The sequence below is a fragment of the Chrysochloris asiatica genome, unplaced genomic scaffold, assembly GCF_000296735.1.
Source record: "Chrysochloris asiatica unplaced genomic scaffold, ChrAsi1.0 scaffold00043, whole genome shotgun sequence".
In the NCBI taxonomy this organism is placed as follows: Eukaryota; Metazoa; Chordata; class Mammalia; order Afrosoricida; family Chrysochloridae; genus Chrysochloris; species Chrysochloris asiatica.
Window position 1 is genome coordinate 1,423,495 of NW_006408561.1, and position 27,152 is coordinate 1,450,646.

At 40.2% G+C, this 27,152-nt stretch overlaps 1 protein-coding gene across 3 annotated transcripts in view; it reads left to right on the plus strand.

Moving 5' to 3' along the window:
- Positions 1–2,600: 2,600 nt before the first annotated feature.
- MFSD1 (major facilitator superfamily domain containing 1) overlaps positions 2,601–27,152 on the plus strand; it is a 32,482-nt gene continuing 7,930 nt past the window's right edge. The window contains exons 1-12 of one of the 3 annotated variants that reach the window (XM_006861776.1): positions 2,601–2,772; positions 3,642–3,694; positions 5,051–5,163; positions 8,391–8,433; positions 9,039–9,106; positions 11,788–11,896; positions 15,827–15,929; positions 20,053–20,151; positions 21,683–21,794; positions 22,753–22,809; positions 24,033–24,189; positions 26,512–26,609. In XM_006861776.1, the coding sequence (XP_006861838.1) occupies positions 2,601–2,772; positions 3,642–3,694; positions 5,051–5,163; positions 8,391–8,433; positions 9,039–9,106; positions 11,788–11,896; positions 15,827–15,929; positions 20,053–20,151; positions 21,683–21,794; positions 22,753–22,809; positions 24,033–24,189; positions 26,512–26,609 (1,184 nt within the window). The remainder of the gene's footprint in view (positions 2,773–3,641; positions 3,695–5,050; positions 5,164–8,390; positions 8,434–9,038; positions 9,107–11,787; positions 11,897–15,826; positions 15,930–20,052; positions 20,152–21,682; positions 21,795–22,752; positions 22,810–24,032; positions 24,190–26,511; positions 26,610–27,152) is intronic. The other 2 variants (XM_006861778.1, XM_006861777.1) reach the window with 2 other exon arrangements.

Genomic DNA, 27,152 nt, shown 5'->3' on the forward strand with positions numbered 1-27,152 from the left:
GGTTTTACTTTTTTTGGCCACAAAGTATAATTTTCATTTTATTTTCTTGCAGGGTAGTTTTACTTCAGCCTTTAAGGGCCCAATTGTTTACATGGGCTTTGGTGGCAGTTGTGGGACAGGACCTACGGGTCTAAATCAGGGTGTTCAGTCCTTCTGAGCTTCACGAGCACGGTTCCTGACCCCCTTGCTGTGAGTGACACAGCTCATACAATAATGTAGTTTCATGTACAGCTAGGGAAGCACATGTGCATCGAAGACACTCACTTCAGCAATATCCCTGATGGCTGAGGCCTCTACTATGTTTCCAATTACAGACTTCTTAATGGCCTTGTCTTTCGGCACGCAGCGGGCGCAGTCCATGGAGCTAACAGGCTGCATGTGGTCGCGGCCCTTTTTGGCAGTACTGTTGTTTCTCATTTTCTTTGTCATCTTGGAAGTGAGGACCCAAGAGAGAGCAAGTTTTACATATTTGTAATAACATATTTTTAAAACCCTGAAAATTGTAACACGTTTTCTCACCCTTAGGGTGATGGATGAGCAAAACAGAGAAAGATCCCCCAATGGGACAGATTGACACAGTGGCTGTAACAATGGGCTCAAACATAACAACAATTATGAGGATGGCACAGGACCAGGCAGTGTTTCTCTCTATTGTACAGAGGGGTTGCTATGAGTTGGAGCTGACTCAATGGCACCTATCAGTAACAATGGCGAATATTGAGTCCATTCAATTCAACAATTTGCCTCAATAAATTCATTTTCCTTTCTCAAAGTCAGTCAGTCACAAACAGATTTAATATAATAAATAGACCCTTGAAAGTCAACCAATTAAGAACAGTCTCACCAGAGCATCAGAGAGTGTGGTGGTTCCATAGTCCGCTGTTTGACCCACAAGCCTTTCTGCTCCCATGAATACTTAAAGCGTCAGAAATCCTATACAGGGTCACTATGAGTTGGAACCAACATGGCGGCACAATGACAACAATAACAATACCAGAGTATCCAGACTGTACAGATGATGGAAGTCTTTTATGGCTTGAAATCACACTTTTCCTGAATTGCACACTTCCCCAAAGCCCTGTGTAGGACCAGCAAGCTGCTCTGCTTGGAGACACAGCACCTATTTATCATAGCTCTCCCTTATGAGTACACTGTAATCAATTTAGTTTTATCTAAAAAGTTAGTTAAGAGCCTGAGTAATAGTCTCATCATACGCTGACAAACCAAACCCCACACCTAAGAGCATCACTTTGACTACTACGAAAGCAACATATTGGAGACATGTTAACAGTGGACGATGACATGCCAGTTAAGCCTGTTGAAGTAAACTCTTGGACTTACAAAAATTTTTTTAAATAAAATTAATTGGACATTAAACACTATATGAAAAAGTTTGTAGAGTCTAAAGAACTATTTGTAATTCATACAACAGACAAATAGACCACTCCATCAATTAGAAGAAAACCAAGTAACTCATCTGAAGAAATGAGCAAAGGACATGGAGAGACGGTTCCTAGAAAAGGTAATATAATTGACTCTTAATCATGTGAAAAAGAGGCTTAACCTCTTTGAACATACTAAAAATTCATAGTGAGACTTACACTATGATAGCCTTCCCCCCGCCCCCCACTAATTAGATTTGCAAATACTAAAAATCTTATTTAGGGATAATGTCACAAACAGGTTCTTTCCTGCATTGCTTTTGGGAGTGTACATTGGAGAAACTTTATAGAGAACAATTTGGCATAATCTGAAAAAAATTTAAAAGTACATTTATTTGATTTAGCAATTCTCTCCAGGGAATTTATCCAGTAGGTTAAGTCAACATATGGGTAATGGTCATTGTCTAGGCAATTTACTGACTCAAGCCATGGCATTTCAACACTCATCTGCATGTGAAAGTTGGACGATGAATAAGGAAGACTGAATAAGAATGGATGCATTTTGAGTTATGGTGTTGGAGAAGAATATTAAAGGTACCATGGAGTGCCAAAAGAACAAACAGATCTGAGTTGGAAGAAGTACCATCAGAATGTTCCTTAGAAACGAAGATGGCCAGACTTTATCTTTCATGCTTTGGACATATCATCAGGAGGGACCAGAGACTGAAGAAGGACATAATGGTCTCTCATAGCTGGGGATGGAAACTGGGATGGTTAACAGAAACTGTTCAGTGATGCCCTCCTCTCCCCTCCCCCCACCCTCAATACAAGTGGCGCTTAATGCGCCAGCTATACCTGCCGTACGTCAGATACGTGAGTCTGAAATGCGGATGTATGTCTGCAGGACAGGAAAGATCAGTGCGGCGAGTGTAGACATATGGAGCGTCAGTTCCATAAATATTGTCACTAAAAGGAAACAAATTACCCGCCAAAGCGATACATAGCTTACAAGACAAGGCTCAGTCTCACTTTCCAGCCAGCCCTTTCCCTCACGTCATTACGGAAGCGCACGTGAGCGTGGTCCTGCGTGACCGGCCAGGGCGTCACGTGAGCGGATGCGGTCATGTGACCCCATGCTTTGCTGGGCGCTGGCAGGTTGTTTGGGTTTGCTATACAGCAGTTGCCGCCGAGTTTGTATCGCTCTTTCTCACTGACCTAATGGAGGAAGAGGATGAGGAAGCGCGGTCGTTGCTGGCAGGCGGCTCCGAGGATGCCGGCAGAGGTCCCCCTGCTACTCCCGCGGCCCCCAGGATCCTGTCGGCCGTCTGCGACCCCAGTCGCCTGGCGCACCGACTTTTGGTGCTGTCGCTGATGTGCTTTCTTGGCTTTGGTGAGCTGTCTTGCTGGGCAGGGAGGGGCTGACAATAGAGGATTTCCTAGATTTCTCTTGGAAAGTCAAAGAACCCCGAGATCCGCACCGAGTCCACTGGTACCACAGATTTTCTTCTCCCTTCTCTCCCCATAGGGACCTGCTTGTGGACGCTGCTACTTAGTCGTTCTCCCGAAGGTGGAGTCGGGGGACTGATGTGGGCAAGTTTTGGCCCTCTATCCTCTCTGATGAGCCTGAGAGGGTAGCAGTTCGTTCCGTGGGACCAAAGATAGGAAGTATCTTTTCCAATCTTCACCATTTCTGTTAATATATATTCAGAAGCTTTAATCACATTCTGCGCCCTTCTGACCCCAACAACGATCAGAAACCCCACAAAAACCAAAACTAATCTAAAAAAATTTAAAGATTTCATTGATAATCTTTTCTGTTGCACACCCTAACTGAGAAAATGCATGAATGTATTTTACTGATTGCTTCAGATGGCTTCTTTTGCTCTTCCGCTCTGCCACTGTGAAACAATTGTACCGTATTGAGATATGTGATAAATTTGACGGTAGATGGTTTCACTTATGAAATCTGATGGCTCTGAAAACAATTTCTTGAGATATTTTTAAAAACAACTTCCTGCGTCCCAGTTTTTGATTCATTCAGCAACTACTTTAAAAGTCACTATTAGTTTGGTATGAAAGGAATAATGTGTTTTTCAGGATGACAGCTGAAACACGGACAATAAGCAGACTTTTTACCTTATGAGTGCTTGAGCTTCTAGTACAAACATTTAAATTTTCCATCTGAATAATAGTTACAACTTGAAACTTTTGTAGGGACATTATTATTACTTATAATATATTTGTTCTTCCCTTTTCTAGGTAGTTATTTTTGCTATGATAACCCTGCTGCCCTTCAGACTCAGATTCAGCGAGTAAGTTAATATTTCACATGCATTTCTTTTGTTTGCTTTGAGGCAGATTATCACCATTGAAATTCCATCAGTTCTCAGGCTGCCTAGCCTGAAGTTGTTGTTGTTATGTGTCGTGGAGTCAGTTCCGACTCATAGCGACCCTGTGCAGGATTTCCGAGGCTGTAAATCTTTACGGGAGCAGAAAGCCTCATCTTTCTCCCGCGGAATAGCTGGTAGTTTCGAACTGCTGACTGAGGATAACAGCCCAATTCGTAACCACTACGCTACCAGAGCTCCTTTAGCCTGAAGTATTGCCCACTAAATTTACTTTCACATCTATAATTACCAAGTTAGGGAACCACAAGGAGCTACCTCAAATGGAATAAGTGGCACAAAGAATTTATTAATAGCACATATCACTTTAAATTATTTCACAGCTTAGGTATATAAGTATGTGCTGTTTCCACAGAATTGCCCAACACTATTAGTCGATTTTTGTTTGCATTTCACTCTCCCATTGCTTGGTCACCAAAATGAAAAGTGATTTGATCAGATAATTTTTTTACTTATTAAATATGCTGTTATTTTTATTTGTTTTTAAAAACATGGATGTTGATTGCAGAAGTTTCTGTATCAATAGTAATTGTCATTTTATTTGTATTATAAAAATATTTTTACTATTTACATTTTTATGGGTTTTTAAATAGTCTTTTTCCTTTGTATAGATTTTTTTTTTTTTAACCTTTGGACAGGTTAAAATGTGTAGTTTGTCCCTTTGCATGCTAAAAAGGAAGGGAAAGGTAGAAGGCATTGGTGTGGAATGAGGATGGAGTAAGACTATCCTTTCTGTGTGGGAGGACCCCCTCCCCCCACCAATACAGGTAGTGTAGAGGAACAAGAATGTAGATGATGCAGTCTGATATAGTTGGGGATCTATTTAGCAGGGCATCTGAACCTGGGATCATGAAACACCTGAAATGGAATGTGGATTCCTGGGTGACTGTGCATTTTTCAAGGGCAAGACCATAGCTTTCATGAGGTTCTCAAAAGCAATTGTGTTGTTGTTAAGTGCCGTCAAGTCGATGCTGACCCATAGCAATCTTGTATAGGGTTTCCAAGGAGCAGCTTGGTGAGCTTTAATCACTGACCTTGCAGTTCAAATGGCTTTGCCTGTCCTCTGGTGCATTAATCCACAGTGCCACACCAGGACTCCCTCAAAGCAATTAGCAAAAGACAAATGGCTAAGAAACCCCTGCCCTACACAGAAAGAATGAATGTAATGTTATTGTTTGATTTCAGTTTAGATTGTTATGCTTTGATTTGTTAGTTGCTAAACTTACATGTTTGAAACAGTAGTTTTATTTTCTTTCCATATAGGATATGCAAGTGAATACCACAAAATTCATGTTTCTGTATGCCTGGTATTCTTGGCCTAATGTAGTTTTGTGTTTCTTTGGTGGCTTTTTGATAGACCGAGTATTTGGAATACGGTAAGTGCGAAAAAAAATCTTGCCTTTGGTAAAAACTGATTATTAGGAAAATACAGAACTAAATGAAGGCTATTTCTAGAAAGAATTAAATGAATTTCTGTACTGACTCTACTCATTTGTTTTGTTTTTGCTTCCCTGCTTCCCCTCCCCTTCTACGATCTTTATGTTTTTCTGGAATTGGGTTTTGAAACTTGACTGACATTTCTTAAACTAATTAGGTCAGAACTAGTAAATGATGTAAATGGAATAATGTAACTCAGTTTTATAGAGGTAGATTTGGCCCACACTTGGGATCAGAAAAACTAGGGTCTGAATTTCATTGCTGCAACTTGCTCTATATTCTAATAGTATGACTTTCTGAACTTCTGTTATATCATTGGTAAAATTCAGAAAGCATCTCCTACCTTGAAATGTGGTTATGAAGATTAAGGAAAGATAAACATAATGTACTTAACAAATAAGCAGTATGTGCCTCCCTAGCCTTAGTGAGATTTTCTCTTTCCCTGTCTGCCTTTCTTTAGGCACTTTCTTTGGGTCTTTTGTGACCACTTCTGTTAGATGCTGAGAAAAGAATCACATCATAAGTTTTGTTATTTTTTATTCTTAAGGTTTTTTTTTGGTGTGTGTGCTGTTAGTTATTGTTATGTGCTATTGAGTCAGTTCCAGTTCATACAGGGTTTCTGAGGAGCGGCTGCTGAGTTTGAACTACCAACCTTATGGTTCAAATTACTTTAGTCCAGTGCTTATCCTATGGCTCCATATCAGGACTCCAGGTTGTTACTGGAGAATTTAAAAAGCATGTAAACTAGGAATATTTTCAGAAGACAAGAACCAAGATGATTAAGGGTTTTCAGGCCAGGTCAGGTAAATAAGAGTTGAAGAAACTGTAAGTGTCTAGACTACAGTGTTCAGAACTAACTTTAAGAGATTTTGGAGACTTAGAATATGAATGAAGAATTGATTATTCTTTTCTTCTTAATCCCAGGGTATAGAACTAGCTTGAAACCTCAGGCGGTACAGATTCCACTTAGTGTGAAACTTTGCTAGGTCAGGTTGCCTGGAGGTGCTGTGAAGTGTATTAGAACCATAGTGAGTTTTCCAGTCCTGAAGAACATTCAGTAGAATATGGTACGGCCATTTGAGAAGGATGTTCGTTTCAGAATATGGTTTACTTGGATGACATTGAATAACTCTTCTAATGCTGGCATTTTGTTACTATAGAGGAATAATTAGTCCGATACCAATTGTAGAATGTTATATTACCCATACTTATAATTATATTAACATGGTTGATATATTAACATGGTTGATGTTTATTCTTTTAAAAATAGTTTTCCATTATCAAGAATCTTAACCTCTTAAAATAATCTAATCTGGAATTTTTAGAATCAGTCCTAAACTGATTCTATTAATAAGAATTCTATTAATAAGAATTTTGTAAAGCATTTCTATATTTATAGTTTGATCCTGGGAACATTTGCTTGTTTTTTGTTTTTTTAAAAAATCAAATCTTAACTTTATTAAGATAACATGATTATGTAGTAAATGTAAAAACAAAATAAGGGGACCATATATGTAGCATAACTGGAAGATATGCTTTGTTGTTGTTGTTGTTAAATGCCGTTGAGTCGGGTCCGACCCATAGCGACCCTGTACAGGGTTTCCGAGGGTGTAAATCTTTACGGGAGTAGAAAGCCTCATCTTTCTCCCGCGGAGCAGCTGGTAGTTTCGAACCGCTGACCTTAAGGTTCGCAGCCCGATTCGTAACCATTACGCTATGCTTAGGTATCAATTACTTTTTCTGTGGGAAAAAGAGACTTTCTACTTCCAGTAAACATTTACAATCTCTGAAACCCTGTATGGCATACAAAAACAGACATTAATTCTTGGCTGTCTATACTTAGTGTCTCTAGTAGTCTTCCCTAAGCAGAATTGCTAAGGAACCTTGAAATCATGTTCTAGCATTGATCCTCTGTTCTATCTTCAATTTAGCAAAGTGTCTGTCACAAAATAGATACTAAATAAATGGGTATTGAATTGAATATATCTTTCTGGAAGTGGGAAGGAAGTCCAGAAATTTAAAGACTTCTGGTCAGGTGGCTGTAAGTATTCTATAAAGTGTCTCCCTTCATCCCCTCTCTCCTCCCTGGCCCCTCCACTCTGCAAACTATCCAGTCTATCCTCACCAGACTCCTGGTCTTACTAAAAGATCATAACCTATCTCAGATCCAGCATGGACAACATTCTTTTCATTTCATGAACCGTGCTTTTTCTTTGAAGAAAAAGAAGTGTTCCATGGTCCTAAAATGACACCAGAACCTCAATAACCCATTACTCCATGCAGATATTAAACTACTTTCTGAGGATTGGCAAGGGGAAGGGATTTAGGTGAGTTTTTTCCCCTCAGTTTTAGCAGACCCCAGGAACATCTTAAAGATTATTTAATAAATCTTGTTTAAGGGATCATAACAGATTAATTTAACATGTGTATTACTGAAGACTGGAACCCCCATATTAACTCTAGACTTGAAACTAGTGGGGCTTATGACTGCTAGGAAGTTCAGTCTAGGAAAGCTGCTGACATTAGAAGCACACCAACAATTCATTTTTCTTACCTCAGAGGAGTATAGCAGTGACAAAAACAAACATAAAGTGAAAATTACTATGGCTAGCTGGCTGTATGCCAGTGAGTTGGTTCTGAATTGTTGCGACCCTGTATAATGTTTCTAGGGCTGTAAATCTTTATGGGATTAGAAAGTTTCTTTCTCCTGAGAAGCACCTGGTGGATTTGACCTGCTTGTGGTCAGCAGCCCAATGCAGAACCTACTAAGCCATCAAGGCTCCTTCAATATGTTGTTTTTTTTAAGTGCTGTGGAGTCGGTTCTGACTCATAGCAACCTGTATAGGATTTCCATGGAGCACCTGGTGGGTTTGAACTGCCGACCTTGTGGTTAGTAGACCTGTACTGATCCTACATACCCACACCAGAATATTACTGTGTTGTTAGGTGCCATCTAGTCAGTACCGACTCATAGCGACCTTATGCACAGCAGAATGAAACACTGCCCAATCTTGGGCCAACCTTACTACTGTTGCCACGCTTGAGTCCATCAATGCTGCCACTTGGCCAATCCATCTCTATAGTACTTGATAATTGAATTAATAGGAATGTACTTCTTGTTCATATTCATTCTTTCGATGTCTCTCTCTCTCTCTTTCTCTAACAGATGGGGCACCATTATTTTTAGCTGCTTTGTTTGCATTGGACAGGTAAGGAAGACCAAGTGTCCCTGGATCATGTGACAGTGACTTTAAATTCTTACCTAATTCCATAAGGAAAGATATGTTTAATGAAAACCTAAAGTAATTCTAGACGGCTAACAGAGGTGAGCAGTTCCAATCCACCAGCCACTCTTCAGAAGACAGATGAGGCTTTCTCCTCCTGTAAAGATGTACAGCCTATTATTGTTGTTGTTTTTGTTAATGTGCCGTCGAGTCAGTTCCGAGGAGCAGCTGGTGGATTTGAACTACCGACTTTGAGGTTCATAGTCTAGTGCTTATCCTACAGCGTCACACCAGGAGTTTTCGGAAACCCTGTTTAGGTTTGTTATTAGTTGGAATTGACTCCATGGGAGTGGGTTTGGTTTTTGGAATGTAATTAAATATGGTCTACAAATGACTGTGTGGTGTACTGCATAGTCCTGTTTTAAGCCTCAGTTCAGATTAACATTAATATGTGTATTTTTACATCATAGACTTACTAACAAGGAATCTTATAATCAGTGTAAAGGTTGTGATTCATTATAAGTTACTTATTGTTTCTCTTTAATACCTTGAATTTACTTTTTCATTGATTGCAGAATTCTGCATTTTAGGTTATTTTTGCTCTAGGTGGAATATTTAATGCTTTCTGGCTAATGGAATTTGGAAGGTTTATATTTGGGTAAGTTATATATAATTTTATTTATGCTAATATATTGTTATGTTGCAGTTCATCTAGTAATGCATTGTTGTTGTTGTTGAGTGCCATCGAGTCGGTTCCGACCCATAGCGACCCTGTACAGGGTTTCCGAGGGTGTAAATCTTTACGGGAGTAGAAAGCCTCATCTATCTCCCGCGGAGCAGCTGGTAGTTTCGAACCGTTGACCTTAAGGTTCACAGCCCGATTCGTAACCACTACGCTACCAGAGATGCATTAAGGATTAAAAAATGTTATTCTCTCTTCTGGAGAGCTTTTTCAAAACTTTGAAATCTAGTCACATCTATATAATTCACAAATTTTCATAGTTGTCTTAATTTTCCTTTTTTTTTTAAAAGAAAAGGCAAAAGTTTGGAGGAACTATTGTTAAGTGCCGTCGAGTTGACTCCGACTCATAGCAACCTTGTATAGGGTTTCTGAGGAGCAGCTGGTGAGCTTGAACTGCCAACCTTGCAGTTCAAGTGACTTTGCAGTCTGGTGCATTAACCCCCAGCACCACACCAGGATTCCAAAAGTTTTGAGTGGTTGTAGTTAATTCTCTGTGGAGTTTGATTGTTAAATAGTTCTCCAGAATGTGGTGGTATTTTTCCTAGAAATTTTTGTTTGTACTGTAGTATTGTATTGAAGAGTAGGATTTAAACTTCATTTAAAAATGGATAGACCATCAAGTTCTGAGTTAGCTATTCATGGGCATTTCACTATTTTTTAGTTGGGTGATGCGCAGGTGTGCTTTGGGCCCTCTTCAAGAGGCTGATTGCTTTACATGACTGTCAGTGTCTCTTCAGTTAGCCCATTCTGAGTCCAGCCCTAGGCTTAGGGCTTATTGCCTTGAGGGAAGCAGATGACCTAACTTATTCATGCTTTAACTTAAAAGTATCACTTAGTCATACTTTTCACAGTTACCAGGGACATGTGCACATATGTGACATATCCCAAGAATGCTCTAAAGTCAGAGAAGGAAACTAAATGTAGATAAAAATTGGAAAGGAATTCAGAGAAGGAAATGTGGTCAGAAATGGCCTCTTGGATGAAGTAGCCTTGATAGAAGGCTAGATTTGGGTTAGTAGGAGAGTGGGAAAATACTTTTGACCTAGGCTGGAGTGGTGAAAGGGTTCAGTATTAGAGGATACAGAGGAGGGGAGGTTCCTGACTACAGGTTTGGGGGCAGATTGGAAAGTATGGGAAACTAACTGAAGCAGTGTTAAAAGCCAAGAGGTCAGATAAAGTGAGTATGGAAAGTGAGTTGGGGGATTGATTGATGGAGAACTTGACTGTTGGTCTGAAAAGTGTAAATTTGTGTATTTTCACAAAGTATGGATCCCTCGCCCCACATCAACATTTGATAATATAGAAGGTTATGTAGTAAGCCAGACTCCCTTTATTGTCTGTTGTTATTGTTGTTGTTAAGTGCTGTTGAGTCACTTTTGACCCATAGCGACCCTATGTCTGGTTTCCAAGGAGCGCCTTGTGAGCTTGAACTGCCAACCTTGAGGTTCAAACCAACTTTGTAGTACAGCGCATTAACCCACAGCGCCACACCAGGACTCCTTTATTGTCTCTTAGCAGTTACTTTTATTACCCTCGCCCATTGCTGTTGAATGATCCATGTGGCACAAACAGTTAAATGCTTGACTGCTAACAGAAAGGTTGGCAGTTTGAACCCACCCAGAGACACCTTGGAAGAAAGGTGTAATGATCTACTTTCAAAAGGTCACAGCCTTGAAAACATGTGGAGCAGTTCTACTGTGCACACGTGGGTTTGCCTTGACAGTTATTATTACCATAAAACTTAGTGTAAAGGCACAATTCATTATGCTCCAGGGCTTTGCGGGTCAGCTGTTTGGGCAAGGGTATGCATGATGGAGACTCAGCGAAGGCTGGGAGCTGGTGTCATCTGAAGGCTTGTTGACTCGTGTGTCTGGCACCTGGGCTTCAATGACTTGAAGGTGAGGACAAACGACTAAAACACTTCTACGTGGACATGACTCAGGTCGGTGGCTCACAGCTCCACATGCCAGTGTCAGCATTTGCCATGTACCCTTTTATGACCCACGGAATCACAGCATCAATTGCATTAGGTTTCATAAGCCCACCTACTTTTAAGGTGAGGGCTTGAGACTAGAACCCACCTCTTGATAGGAGGACTGAAAAAAAAAAATTGAGACCACTGTATTGCCTAGCAGAGTCCTGGTGGGGCAGTGGTTAAAGCACTTGGCTGCTAAACAAAAGGTCATGCCAACAGCTGCTCCATGAGACGAAGATGTGGCAGTGTGTTCCTGTAAAGATCTCTGGACCATTCTACCTTGTCTTTTATGGTTGCTGTGGATCGGAATTGACTCGATAGTGATGGGACTTGATACCGTCTAACGATGATATATTTGATATCATCTAACTGTAGGAGTCCTGGTGTGGTGCTGTGGGTTAATGTGCTGGACTGCAACGTTGTTTTGAATTGCAAGGCTGACAGTTCAAGCTCACCAGCTGCTCCTTGGAAACCCTATACAGAGTCGCTGTGGGTTGGAATTGACAGGACAGAACTTAACAACAACAACAACTGTGATATTACTGTTTGAAAGCTATGACTTTCTCTTTAACTCTAGTGTTAATTTAGAAGCTATGATTTTTCTTTTGTCTTCCTTTTTCAGAACTGGTGGGGAGTCCTTAGCAGTTGCCCAGAATACCTATGCTGTGAGTTGGTTTAAAGGCAAAGAATTAAACCTGGTGTTTGGACTCCAACTTAGCATGGCTAGAATTGTAAGTATGCTAACAAATGTAACACAGCCAAATAGGATGCAAAAGATTGGATCTAAAAAGCCTTAAAAGTCATGGAATGAAATATGTGTGCTTGTGTGTGGTAAGTTAGGTATTTTGGGAAACTGTTGAAGTTTTAATTTTTTTAATGTATTTCCCTAGACTATGGTATAGCATTTACCTTACAGGCAGTTCCAACCTTATTTCAGCTGGGAAACAGTCTAAAATGGCTAACTGAATGCTTGTTAGTGCAAAGAATCTGAGCTTTGGCTGGGATCCTGTAGGTTCCGTAGCCTAATTTCTTACCCATTTTCGGCCTCACTGCTGCTCAAGTCTTCACACGTGGTCATCCAGGCTCTGTTTGCATATTCTGTGATTGGGAGGAGCTTGCTCTGTGAAGGAGCAGCCCATTCAGTTTTGTATAGCTTCAACTTTCTGAAGCTTAATCTTGTACAGAGATGAAATCTACCTTCATCTTTTAATGATTACTCTCAGTTAGCTTTCTTCTTTTCCTGTGAGAACGTTTTACTCAGTTGAAGACTGCGCTTTAAGTTCTTTATTGTTGTTGTTAATTTCGACTCACAGCAACCCTATATAAGGTTTCTGAGGAGCGGCTGGTGAGCTTGAACCACTGTCCTTGCGGTTCAAACCAACCTTGTAGTCCAGTGCATTAACCTGCAGTGTCACACCAGCTGTTTAAGCCACGTGGCATGGTTTCCACTTCCTTTTCCATGTTGCTCATGCCTCTGTGGACATACTTCCATTAGCTAGTGCTCCTCCTAGCATTATCTTTGTTGTTGTTGTTGTTGCTGTTGCTGTTGTTGTTAAGTGCTGTCGAGTCAGTTCTGACCCATAGCGACTCTGTATAGGGTTTCTGAGGAGCAACCGGTGAGCTTGAACTGCCGACCTTGCAGCTCAAAGTGACTTTGCAGTCTGGCATATTAATCCACAACACCACACCAGGACTCCTAGCATTAGGAACCTAGAATTGGTCATGATGTTCTATTTATTAATATATTTATTAATATAACAAAATGCTTTGACAGTCCCAAGTCCCATTATGTTTTTTCCTCATAAATCCCTATGAGTAGAGGTTTGCTTGCTTTCTTTTCAAATCCTTGCCCATTAAAAATCAAGTTTTCATGTTATGTTGCTGGCATTGAAGATTGAGGAAGATGCCACAAGGCAAGGAATTCAGGGAGTTTTTTTTTTGTTGTTGTTAGGTGCCATCGAGTTGGTACCGACCCATAGTGACCTTATGCACAGAACGAAACACTGCCCTCTCCTGAGCCAACCTTACTATCGTTGCCACACTTGAGCCCATTGATGTGGCCACTTGGCCAACCCATCTTGCTGGGGGTCTTGCTCTTTTTCTCTGACCCTCCACCTTACCAAACATGATATCCTTCTCCAGCGACTGGTCCCTCCTGACAATATGTCCGAAGTATGACAGACGAAGTTTGGCCATCCTGGCCTCCAAGGAGCACTCTGGCTGCACTTCTTCCAACAGGGAGCCTTTAGAAGCTGGAAAAGACAAGGAAACAGATTCTTCCATAAAGCCTCCATAAAGGAATGCAACTTTGCCGACACCTTGATATTAGCCCTGTGAGGACAGACTTAGACTACTAAGCTATGGAACTGTAAGACCCTAAATTTGTGTTGTTTTAAACCATTGAACTTGTGGTAGTTTGTCACAGCAGCAATAGAAAACTAACACAATAATGAAGACCTAGCTAGTCACACCCAGCTCTCAACTTTTAACGGTAAATGCTCCATCCTCCCACATTTTCACTGTTAACACTGTAGCACGTATTCTGGTTTTCAAAAATCAAGTTTTCAAAGTCTAATAAGTGGCATGAAAATTTAAAAATTTTTTATCATGGTAAAATGTCTGTGATAAAACATTTGGCCTCTGATCATTTTAAAGTATAAATGGAGTGACATCAGTTATAGTTCCCATGTTGTACAGCCATCACCACTATTCTCTAAGCAGAAACTCAGTACCTTTCCAATGGTAACTCCTCACTGTCCCTCTCCAGTCCCTGGTAACCACTGCTAACTTTGGTTTCTATGTATTTGGCGAGTCTAGATATTTTATACAACTGGAATCATAAAATATTTGTTGTTTTTTAATTCACTCAGCATGATGTGTTGTTCAAGGTTCATCCATGTTGTGGCGTGTATCAGAACTTTATTTCTCTTGTGGCTGGATACTATCCCACTGTATATGTATCATGTACCACATTTCATTTATTCATACATCTGTTGATGGACACTTGAGATTCTTTTGTATGTTTTGGCTGCTGTGAATAATGCTACAGTGAACATTGGTGAGCCCCTGCTTTGAGGTATATACCTAGTAATAGAATTGCTGGGTCATGTGATTCTTTGCTTAACTTTTCGAGGAACTATCAAACTGTTTCCCATAGTGGCTGGACTGTTTGAAATTCCCATCAGCAATGTATGAAGGTTCCAGGTTCTGCATATTCTTGCCAACTGTTTTATTTCCATTTTCCCGATAATAGCCATCCTAGTGGGTATACACAGTGTCATTGTTGACTTGATTTCAATTTCTCTAGTGAGTGATGATGAGCACCTTCTCATATGCTTATTGTTCATCTATATATCTTCTCTGGACTCCTGGTGTGGCACTGTAAGATCAACAGTGGACTGTGAACCACAAAGCTGGCAGTTCAAACCCATCAACTGTTCCTCGGAAACCCTATGCAGAGTCACTGTGAGTCGGGACCAACTCAGTGGCACTTAAGAACAGCAGTATACCTTCTTTACACTTGCTTTCTTTCCTCTCTAAGAGTATGTTAGAAACATGCAAACTATTTATTAGTCTTTGAAAGCTTGATTTGTAATGGCAATATTGTGTTTTTCTATACTTAGATTAAAGACATTTAAAAATTTTTTCATGAATGTTGTTGTTAGGTGCCATCGAGTGGGTTCCGACTCACAGAATGAAACACTGCCTGGTTCTGTGCCATTCTCACAGTTGTTATGTTTGAGCCCTTTGCTGATGCCACTATGTCAGTTCATCTCATTGGGGGCTCTTCCTCTTTCACACTGACCCTCTACTTCACCAAGCACGCTGTCCATCTCCAGGGACTGGTCCTTGAATAGAGTTGTAATAAGACACTTTATCTGTAAATGTGTCTGCGTTTGTGATTGTTCCCTTAGGCTAAATTGCTGGAGTCAGAGGGTATGTTAGGATTCTTGAGCTATTTCCTTCTGTGTTATTTTCCCAATAAAGATTATATCTCCAGTGTATGGGATATGAGGGCATCCACTGCAATCTTACAGTCTCCTCCTCTGCTTAGGAAATATATTTTTCCTACTTGTTAAAACACTTAATCACTATTTAATATACTACATATTTTATTTTGTTTACCCCAGTAAAATGTGAACTCTAATGAGAACTGGAAAGTTTTCTGTTCTTTGCTCTCTTCCAGTTATCTGGAACAGTGACTGACATGTATTCGGGCTCAGTAATTGCTGGATGAATGAAAAAAATGAATGAGGATACTATCTAATACAACTTATACTATCCTTTATAGACAGAGGAAATATTTCTTTCAGATCTCAGTACCAGGAAAAACTGTGCTTTTTCTGAGCTGTCATATTTTTGTCTTAGGTACCCTGTCCCTGTGAGCTTTGTAACTCATGGTGCTTCCTTTCTGCTTTTGCTGTAGGCAGTTCTAAATCTATGATAGTTCGCTGCTAGTATTTTCTTTAAATCAGTATTTTTGTGTAGTAATCTTACCTGTGGCTTGATCTTAGTTTGCTGGTTTTTTCCTCATAGTGTGTTGTTTTGTTTTTTTTAAACTGTTTAAAAAGCAGAATTGTACATATTTTTCTAAGTCACCTCAGATCAGAGGAAACGTGTAGATAATTAAATATGCTGCTGGTGTTTTCATTCTCTTTTAGGGAAGTACAGTCAACATGAACCTCATGGGATGGCTGTATTCTCAGATGGAAGCTTCACTGGGTGCTGCTGGCCCCATGACCCTTGGAGTCACACTTATGATCGGTCAGTGAGTCCTGATGGCCCGCATGGCCTCTTGTTGAAACTCTGTCACCGAAAGTGCCATGGCAGAGTGGAAAGAGCTCTGGAATCCATGTTAATCCAAAAACAAAACTTCAATTGTAGTTTTGTTTCTAGTTAGATCTTTGACTTAACTAGAAATAGCAAATCATTTGCCACCCTATCTGTATTTTAATTTCACTTTTTGAAAAGGAAGGATTGTATTCTACCTGCTTACTTCAGTGCTGTAGTGATAACAAATGAAAAGTGTATGTGAATACTCTGATAACACTCTAGAAATTCTTAAGTGGAAATTATGATCTGTATCAGAATTTGTGGGAGAAAGCTAAGGGTTCTGCTCCCACGAAGATTTTCTTTATAAAAATTTTTATTGTAAACTGAGCGATAGTTTACATGGGAGAACATCTGCTTTACACCATCATTTCATTGCAATGATTACAGTCTTCTGTGCATCATCATTCAACAGTATTTGTTTCCATTCCCTCTGTTTTTTTTTGGGGGGGGGGCAGTAGAGAGGGAATGATGTACACAAAAACACTCAAGAATATATAATCATTTAAACAACTAAAGAGCGCATTCTGCAACCATGCCTCCTGTCTGCCAACATTCAGTCTCTCTCTTTCCATGAGTCCAGAGTCCTCAGCTGCTCCCTCTCTTCATGTCCTCATCTCTGCCTCCATCTCTGGTGTTGCTGCTTCTCTGGATAGGGTCCCACATTCCCTTTATGCTCTTCTCCCTTGATGGTCCTAGGGTCCTCTGCTTCTGGACTGTAATATTAACTACTCCTCCATTTTTGTTATAGAACCTCTACTTTTACAGTTGTGACAATTGCAATTAGTCATGATAACAGTTACTCACTGTTGAATCACAAGAATCCTATTCCCCATCTCCTTTCACCAGACCCATCTAGACAAGATGAAAACTATTCAGTGGGGACTCTACCGCCCCTTGCACACTCTTTTTTTTAAAAAAGTTTTTATTGTGAATTATGTTTCATTGCAATGATTACAATCCCTTGCATGCATCATCAAACAACCAAAGGGTACACCCCACATGCCCACCCCCCGGCCATCAGCACACAGCCTCACTTCCTCCCTGAGTCTAGAGTCCCCAGCTGCTCCTTCTCCCCACGTCATCACCCACACACTTTTAAACTCCCTCTTGAAAACTTGTAAGCCAGTCACTTCGTGCCTTTATCATCCTCTCATTTTAAGTAGCCAGTGTCTAAATTGCCCATCCCTGTCTACTCTGTATACCGAGGGGATAGGATTGATACTTGATGTGAAGACTCCTTCCCTCTCAGTTGGTACCATGAGCTACTACATCCATAAGCATATGTTCATCAAATTTTAGCAATTAACACTCATTTCCTTCATCAAAAATTGTTTTTTAAAATCTAGTCGAGTTCTAAGGAGCTCTGGTGGCGTAGTGGTTACGAATTGGGCTGCTAACCTCAAGGTCAGCTGTTCGAAACTACCAGTTGTTCTGCAGGAGAAATATGAGACTTTCTGCTCACGTAAAGATTTGCAGCCTTAGAAACCCTGTGCAGGGTCGCTATGAGTCAGAACCGACTCCACGGTACTTAACAACAATAGTCGAGTTCTGATTATCAAGTCATCAAAGCTAGGTCAAATGGGCACTGTCTGCAAGTTTGGGCATTATTGGGCATCTCCCCTCACTTCATATCAGCTGGATGCTTCACTCTCAGCCTCTAGCCCTATGTGGCTGTGCCCTTGTCCTTGGGCTCAGGAGTCCCCAGGTATCACCACACTTCAGACCAACCAGTCCTTCCTCTTCTCTCTCTCATCTCCAGGTCAATGAGAATCTGTGGAACATGGCTGAACTCAGCCCATTTCTTCATTGCTGCCTTTCTCCCTCTTCCACTCACCAGTAGACAAATGTGGTTGTCAGCAAGATTACATGGCTGCTCATGTGTTCCCTTTGAGTTTCAGTCTTGGAGGGGGGTTTGTCCTGAAGGGACTTGATTGCTTGCCTTGATGACTCTCCCATGAAGATTTAAAGCCTCAGAAACCCCATACAGCATCACTATGAGTTGGCAACGACTTGATGGCACTTAACAACAATAGCAATATATCAGAAGTTAGAGTTGTTTTCTTTTGATTAATTTCAGTCAGTAGGTACATAGAGATTAGATTTTCTAAAAGTCATAGGTGACATCATAGGGTTGAGTGTCCATTCACTAATTTGGAAGTCAGAAGTCTGGATTCTAGTTATGGCTCTAACTGTTTCTGTAATCCTGGACAAGGAAGTTGCTTTAAAGACTACACAGATAGATACTTTCAGTCCCCAAGTTCTTATAGTTAAGGCTGCATGGTACTAGTTGCTGGTGGGTTCACTGAGAAATGTATGCGATCCCTGGATTCACCACCCATGCTTTTATATAAGTAAATAGCTCACCACAGAACCCTAGAGAGACCTGTCGTATTGGTAGTGAATGGATTTGCATATCTCTTGTCCTCTGTAATCCCTGGATGTAACTAACCCTGGTAGAAAGAAGGTGGTGGTGGTGGTGATTGTGTGCTGTAGAGTCGGTTCCATCTCATAGACACCCTGTGTCTAGGCTGTAAATCTTTACGGAAGCAGAAAGCCTCATCTGTCTTCTGTGGAGTGGCTGGTAGATTCAAACTGATGACCTTGAGGTTAGAATTCCAACTTGTAACCTACTATGCTACCAGAGCTCCTTAGAAAGAAGATGTTGTTGTTAAGTGCTGTTGAGCTGGTTCCGACTTGTAGTGACCCTGTGGAGAATTTCCAAGGAGTGATTGGTGAGTCTGAACTGCTGACCTTGTGGTTCAAACCGACCTTGTGGACCAGTGCTTATGGAGAAATAATCCTACAAAGGCAAAACTCCTCCATTTTTCCTCTTTACCTTGCTTAGAACTTTCTTAACTCTTAAATGCTTCTCATTATTCCCTCCAGTTCCCCACACATTGGAGAACTTTAGAATTTTAGAGCTAGAAAAAGACCTGGGCCAACTGCAAATCAGTTCCTTTTTACAGATGGGGAAATTGAAGTCCAGAAAGGTTAAGATTTGTGTCCAAGGTAATTCAGCTTCTTAGTTTTAGAACTGGAATCTACGGCTAGTGATTCTCATTTAAATGATTTTCAACTGCACCATATTAGGTCAACCACTTAAAGATCCATTTATACCCAGCCTTTAAAAATTTTTGAGAAGGGTAAATTTATTCCCTCTTAGTTGTGATTCCCTCCTACTTTAGTGATAGGAGATCAACATGAGTGAGTAATGCTGAATATGCAAAGGAAGGAGAAACCCTGAAAGCGGTGCCTTGTGAGGATGGGACCCTTTGAGTAGGCATAGAGATTGCAGACTTTGGGATGAAGCTGAAGGGAGAGGAGGTAGTAATTTCAGAATCAGACTGCTTTTTAATCGTTTTCTCTGTCATCCATGGATAATTGTTGTTGTTATGTGACATCAAGTTGGTTCTGACTCAGTGGCTCTGCATAGGATTTCCAAGGAACAGCTGGTGGGTTTGAACCACCAACCTTGTGGTTAGCAGTCCAGTGCTTATCCTACAGTGCCACACCAGGACTGTGCTTAAAAATGCTGTTGACCGAAATGAGGACTGATTTTTCAGCCTGTTACAAGCTTTCCTCAGTCTGTACTCTGCAGACTAGTTTGTTCTAATCTTGTCCCTTTATCCTCCAACCTTAAAATAATAAAGCCAAAAACCAAACCCACTGCTATCAAGTTAATTGCAATTCATAGCTCATCTGTTGGACAGACTCGAACTACCTCATGTAGTTTCCCAAACTGTAATCTTTAGGAAAATAGACTTCCTCATTGTTTTCTCTTGGAGTGGCTGGTGGATTTGAACCACTAACCTTTTGGTTAGCAGCCAGGTGCTTAACCACTACGCCATCGGCGCTCCTCTTTATAGTAATAGTGTCTGCCATTTTTATGCTTTCCATGCATTCTATGTTTTCCCTTCCTCCTCACTAGGGCTTTTCCTTTTTTTGTCTTTAGATGCTGCCCGGTCCCCTTGCTATTTTTTGTGTAGGCCATGTGCTGTCTTTAACAAGCCTTCAGGCTGATTCTCCCTAAAATCTCTCTCTCTTTTAACTGTAGGAGGTATAACGTGTATTCTTTCATTAATCTGTGCCTTGGCCCTTGCTTACTTGGATCAGAGAGCAGAAAGAATCCTTCACAAAGAACAAGGACAAACAGGTAAGTCTAAACTTAAAAAAGCAAAAACAAAAATGAAGTATACGGTGGAGTGTTAGCATTTTTTGAAGTGATTTAAAATGAGATATGTTTCTGATGCAAGGTTGTAAAGCCAGTGGGAACTTTGTATATGTATAATAATAATTATTATTATTTTAAAATTTATTTACAAATTCTGTTTCCAGTTGTGTACATTATTTTGGGGCACAGTTTTTCTTCCTTACATGTGGGTGGCAGTATAAATACCATTCAGAGTTTTATAGTTGCTAAATGATTCCTAGGAGGAATGGATACAGATCTTTGGTTCTAAATTGCTAGTGTACACTTAGTTTTTCAGAATTGTCTTAACATATCTATAACAAAACATTTGCCATTTTACCCATTTTTAAATATAAACAGGGGAACGGTAATTGGATTCACATGTTCTGCCGCTGTCATCACTGTCTATCTCCATGGGTCTGTCATCACCTAAATAAGCACAACACTACTTCAGCAACCACTCCTCTCTCCCTCTCTCACCAACCCCTGGGAACCACCAAGGAGTTTTTGGTCTCTATGAATTTACTATTTTAGCTATCTTATTATAAGGGAAATTGTAGAATATTTGTCCTTTCGTATCTGACTTAATTCACTCAGCATAATGTTCTCAAGGTTCATCCATGTTGCAGCGTGTCCAAATTAATTTCTCTTAAGGATGAGTAAAATTTCATTGTATGGCTATATCACATTACATTTATTCATTCATCTGTTGATAAGACACTTGGGTTTGTTGTTTTTTGGTGTTTTTTTTTTTCCCCACAGTTTATCTATTGTTAATAATGCTATAACAAACATTGGTGTACAAGTTTCTGCTTGAGTCCCCCTTTTGTATTTTTTGGGAAATTCTTTTAGGAGTGAAGTTACTGGATCATATAATAATTTTAACTGAGGAATCATTTATGCCCCCGTTAGCAAGCGCAAGGGTCTCCATCTCCTCATCTCTCATAAACACATGCTATTTTCCATTTTTCTGATAACAGCCATCCTGGTGGTGGTGATTGTGTGCCGTGGAGTGGGTTCTGACTCATAGTGACCCTGTGTAGGGTTTCTGAAGCTGTAAATCTTTACAGCTGTTTATCTTTTCCCCTTGGAACCGCTGCTAGTTTCCAACAACTGACCTTCAGATTAGCCGCCTGACTCAGCCAGTCTTTCATTGTAGATACCTTTTTATTAAAATTTTATTTTTGTTGTAAAAATATAAACACAATTCACTGGTTTTGATCTACATTTCTCTAGTAAACAAACGGCATTGAGCATATTTTCATGTGCTTTTGGAGAAATTTTGATTCAAGTCTTTTTCCCACTTTGTTAATTGGATGTAGGAGCTAATGCATTTTTCTAGTTATTCCCTTACTGTGTTTCCATAATTTAGATAAAAAGAATTTTTAAAGTGAATTGCCAAAATTAATAACGGGATTGACAAATAATCTTAACTAAATGAAAGGTCCTTAGAGATGTAAAATTATGCTGATAGCACCTCTCCTTCTTCTCTAAGGTGAAGTCATTAAGTTAACTGATGTGAAGGACTTCTCCTTACCCCTGTGGCTCATATTTATCATCTGTGTCTGCTACTACGTGGCAGTGTTTCCTTTCATCGGACTTGGGAAGTGAGTATTCTTTTGCCTTCCATTTTCTTTGGCTAAATTATAATGAAAGCTCCATCACAGAAATATAATATCATACACAATATCTTTTTAGCCATCTATCACTCTTCTCTGCCTATAGTTTGTATTTACCCAGGAATTGTTTTTCATCCTGGGATACAACTCACCTTATTAGCTTTAGTTTTTTTTTTTTAAGGTTCAGTATTGATGTGATACTTTTATTATTTTATTCTTTTGAGGAGATGCCTAATGGTTTTTTGAATTGTAATACTGATTTACTTTAATAATTTATTTTAGACTAGTTTGTATATATGTTTCTTAATTTCATCTTTACTTTTTGATTAGGGAGCCTACTGTGGAATGGAGACAGAGCCTCACAGATGGTTTTGACGAATTGTGTGGGGGATGGATGTGTGGGAATGTGGACTATGCTAGGATTGTAACTCTTCCAGACTCAAATTCTGGGTTCAAAGCTTAATTTTTTCTTTGTTTTATCTTTTAATTCTTATTCATTTTCACTGCCAGCTGTTTAAACAGAACGACGTGTGTGAGTGTGTTTGTGTGGGTGTGTGTGTAGGGTCTGCTCTAGTAACTTTTAACTTCAGTTTATAATGGTAAATAATTTGAAAAAAGAATCTTATTTATTATTTAGAGAGAATCTACCTGGTATTGTTTTGAAGGAAAGGAACCAAGTCTTTATTCTTTGCAGTTTTCTGACAGTTTGTGGGTATTACTTGTTGCAGAAGAAAAAGAGAAAAAAAAAAATAGGTATTAGTATGTTTTTAGTTAGGAAAGTATATAAACACTCAAACTTGAGCTGATGGTTGTTGTTGTTAAGTGCCATCGAGTTGGTCCCGACTCATGGTGACCTTGTATAGGGTTTTAGAGGAGTGGCTGGTGAGCTTAAATCACAGAATAATTCCGTCTCAAGTACATTTTCCCTCTCTCTTTTCAATTTTAGAGTTTTCTTTATGGAGAAATTCAAATTTTCCTCCCAAGCAGCAAGTGCAATTAACAGGTACTTCTTTAATTCTGTAAGTGTTTATTGTATGCACTTTGTGGTGGTAAGTGCCGAGTGTTTATTGTATGCATGTTGTGGTGGTAAGTGCCATCAGAGAAGTTCTGACTCAAAGCAACCCTACTTGTGTTTCAAGGTTTCCGGGGCTATAAATCTTTACAGGGAGTAGAAAGCCTCATCTTTCTCTCATGGAGTGGCTGGTGGTCGTGAACCTCTGACTTTACAGTTTAGCAGTCTAATGTTTATCCTGCAGAGCCACTGAACTCCTTTTGTATGTATGTTGTTGTTGTTAAGTGCTGTAGTCGGTTCCGACCCATAGCGACCCTGTATAGGGTTTCTCAGGAGTGGCTGGTGAGCATGAACCGCCAATCTTGTGATTCAAACCAACTTTGCAGTCTAGTGCATTAGCCCACAGCGCCACACCAGGACTCCACATTGTTTGCATATTGGGATCTTTAATTATAACCAGTGTAAGAGCCAAAAAAACATGTAATGTGATTTAATATCCACACTGTGAACGAAACCCAAGCTTGTTTTAGGATTTGAATCCTGAGTGACTGTCTGCATTAATGGACCAAAGAAACCTTGCACTGTCCTTTATACTTTATGTTTATTTTTACTGATGACTGGAAAGGAAGACCAGTTTAGAAGACTGTTAAATTAAGCAAGCTTAATTTAAAGGTCCTGAATAGAGTGGAAGAAAGCTGTGGTACAAAACTCAAAATCATGCAAAAAAAATCAGGGTTGGATACTGGTCGGATAGAAACTGGTGGCAAACTGGAGACTATGGCATTTAGTCGCCCTTCAGGTCTGGAAATGAATTCATCCCCATAGCTCAGTTTTTCAACCAAAGGACAGATGGGTCTATAAGGGGAAACAATTATACTAGTGAGGTATGCACAACTTAGAGTAATCAACCATTTGAGTTAAAAAGGGCAGCATTTTCCCAAGGAGAAAGTTCAGAAGAATTAGGAAAGAAGAAGGAATGGAAACAAGAAATACCAGAGGACAGTGGGACCAAGTGATGTTACATTAAGGGGATGGCAGTTAATGAGTTGAAACGTAAAACTGATGATCTGTTCTGTAAACCTTCACCCTCTTCACAATACAAAGGAGAAAAAATTAAATGAGCTAGGGTTTGCTTTACCCAGTGTTTTGTAGGTATTTTCTGTTTTTTGTTTTTAATCTGTGTTGTATCTCATTCAAATTTGTTCTCTGGACAGTGTGGTGTATGTCATATCTGCCCCCCTCTCCCCAGTATTTGGGCTTCTGGTGGATAAAACAGGAAAGAACATCATCTGGGTTCTGTGTGCAGTGGCAACCACTCTTGTTTCCCACATGATGTTGGCTTTCACGCTGTGGAACCCCTGGATCGCTATGGTAACGTATCTACCGACATGACATCTCCCGTGTCAAGGCTACAGGTCTGTCAGGAGGCATGCTCAGCACACTCTGATGCTGGTGTTTGTGACAAGGGGGAAAACAGCAAATGGATTTTAACTTCTTTGAATTGCTAAAGTACAAACTTAAATTATGAATGCGTAAGATATCTTTTATTTTTTTTGGCTTATTTAGGGTAATGCCAAAGCTGAAAAAAATGAGAAATAGTCTTACAAAAGCTAAAATGCTTATTAGTTTCATCTGTCTCCCACTGCACTCCATTAGAAAGAAACCACTGCATGATAGGTAGCAAAAAGCAAAAGATACCCCCAATATGTATGATTTTACACTCTTTGCCTTTGGCTCTTAGTAGATCAGAATGGTAGTGAATTAATCTAGTTTGTGTTGTTCATATCGTTGTTTTTAAGATCAGCAGGCTGACATGCTGCATTTCTTACCTATTATGTAGAGATACATCTTTGTGCATCTGGTGAGAATTTCTGTAGCAATTCTCCAGGTAGAAATGCCACAGCACAGGCTGTGCACAGTAGCATCATGGGAGATATTATGAAACTGCTCCTCTATATTATTTATAGCTTCACTAATAACATTCAAATATAGTAGTTTCATAGTATCCTTGCCAGTATTGGGTGTCAGCAATATTAAAAATTTTGCCACTCTGGTAAGTATAAGAATTTAAATCGTAAAGTTTTTTTTTGTTTTGTTTTTTAGTTGAAGAAAAAGAATAGCGTTTGGTTACGTTTGACAAAACAGTGGTTGCTATTGTTGATTTTCCTATCCTACTCTTCGCTTTCTGTTGATAACTTTGATGTAGGATAGTGCATTATTGGCATGATGTTGTCTTGGTTGCTTAATTTGCAATGCCTAATAAATACTGAAAGATTAGCTTTCCTGGACATTGGCAAATAACTTTCAGAAAATTAACTTTTTTATCTTGCTTGGCTCATGACCGTACCTTGGACCCCAGCCTATTATATATAGATATAATACAATGGCAAGTGGAAATGGTTAAGTCATTGTGTGTGGATTTTGCCACTAGAGAAATACTTGTAGAGAGAGCCAGGAAGATGTCTTTGTAGATTTTGACTGTGACTTTCACCTTATGTCAGAAAATGGCACCAAACCACCTTCCCAACTGCTCTCTACTCTGGTGGGTTAGATAATTCATTGCAATGGCCACACAGAAATCAGACACCTACTCACAGTTGTGGGGTGTTTTAGGTATGTTGTCATTGTTATTGTTAAGTGCCTCCAAGTTGATTCTGACCCATAGTGACCCTGTATAGGGTTTCCAAGGAGCAGCTGGTGAGCTTGAACCACCGATCTTTGCAGTTCAGATGACTTTGCAGTCTGATGCATTAGCCCACAGCATCACACTAGGTATGTTAACAGGGTGAAATATGTTCAGGGCATAGTTCTTTCTGTTAGGACAGCATCTCTTGTGCTGGGCCCACAGACAGGCCTCTGTTGGTCCTAGTTGTTGGTCCCTTGGCCTGGCCTCTGCCTTGCTCAGGCAGTGTTGAAGCGCTCTTTTAGAGCTGTTGGTAAATGCTCACAGGACATACCACTCCACCATAAGCCTCAACCTTTAGGCACTCTGGTCTGTTTTCCCCTCTTATGTGCCTGAACGCACCCCATTCTGTAAGCAGGTCTCCTGTCCAATGTCACTCAGCTTTACTGGCTCTGTGTTCTGCTGCTGCTTTTCTGCCACTCCTCTGCTGTCACAGCTTCTGTCCCTGAGTTGAGGAGGTTCAATGCACACACGCCACTGCTGGCTCATCTTCTCTGATGGTAGTGAGACACCCACCCCCCCCTTCCTGTTTCTGAGATGGCTCATTTTATACTCATGTTAATGTTCCAAGTTTTCACAATTCACAATGTTAGCAATCAGTAACAACAACTGAACCACAGAATCCATCAGGAAAAAGTAGTTTGGTGGGAGTTTACAAAGACTATGGCTAGAAAAGACATTAGATTATTTACTACACCACAGCTTCATTTTAAAAACCTGGCCCAAGTATTCAAATGTTAGCTATTATGTATTATGTAAATATTGCTAATCTGTTGTTGTTGTTAAGTGCCCATGAGTCTTTTCTGCCTCATAGTGACTCTGTATAGGGTTTCCAGGGAGTAGCTGGTGTCTTTGAACCATCGACCTTGAGGTTCAAACCAACCTGTGGTCGAGTGCTTTATTCCACAGTGCCACATCAGGACTCCTGCTAATCTATATCAAAGAAAAATCACCTTTTGGCTGACATGAGACTTTCATTTTTATACCCCTTTCTATCTTGTTTTGTCTAGTGTCTTCTGGGAATCTCCTATTCTTTGGTCGCCTGTGCATTGTGGCCAATGGTGGCTTATGTAGTTCCTGAACATCAGCTGGGGACTGCGTATGGCTTGTAAGTATTTGTATTGCGGACCACATGTCTCTACTGTGTTGATTTAGTTGTCAGTTAAAACTTCAGAGCTCCAGAATTTAGTTATCTTTAAGTCTGGTACAGCTCTGAGCCTGAGAATGACTAGAAAATTCAGTTACTCTAATTAAGGTACTGTTGGGCAGCAAACGGGCTCGAATTCCCCAGCAAGAGAGAATCCATAAGAGGGAATTGCTGGCATTACAACCCCACTGCCTATTTATCTGAGAGCTTCTTTGTGAGGTTTGTTGTTGTTGTTGTTAAGTGCCATCAAGTCAGTTCCGACCCATAGCAACCCTGCACAGGGTTTCCGAGGCTGTAAATCTTTACGGGAGGACAAAGCCTCATCTTTCTCCTGTGGAGTGGCTGGTAGTTTCGAACTGCTGGCCTTGTGGTTCGCAGCCCGATTCATAACCACTACGTGAGGTAGTGACCCCCAAAAGTTGGTGTTCAGGTAGCACTTTCTGCCCTTCAGCGGGAGGGTGTTGAGTATTTTTCTGCCTTGAATGAGGTGAGGTCCCCTACAAT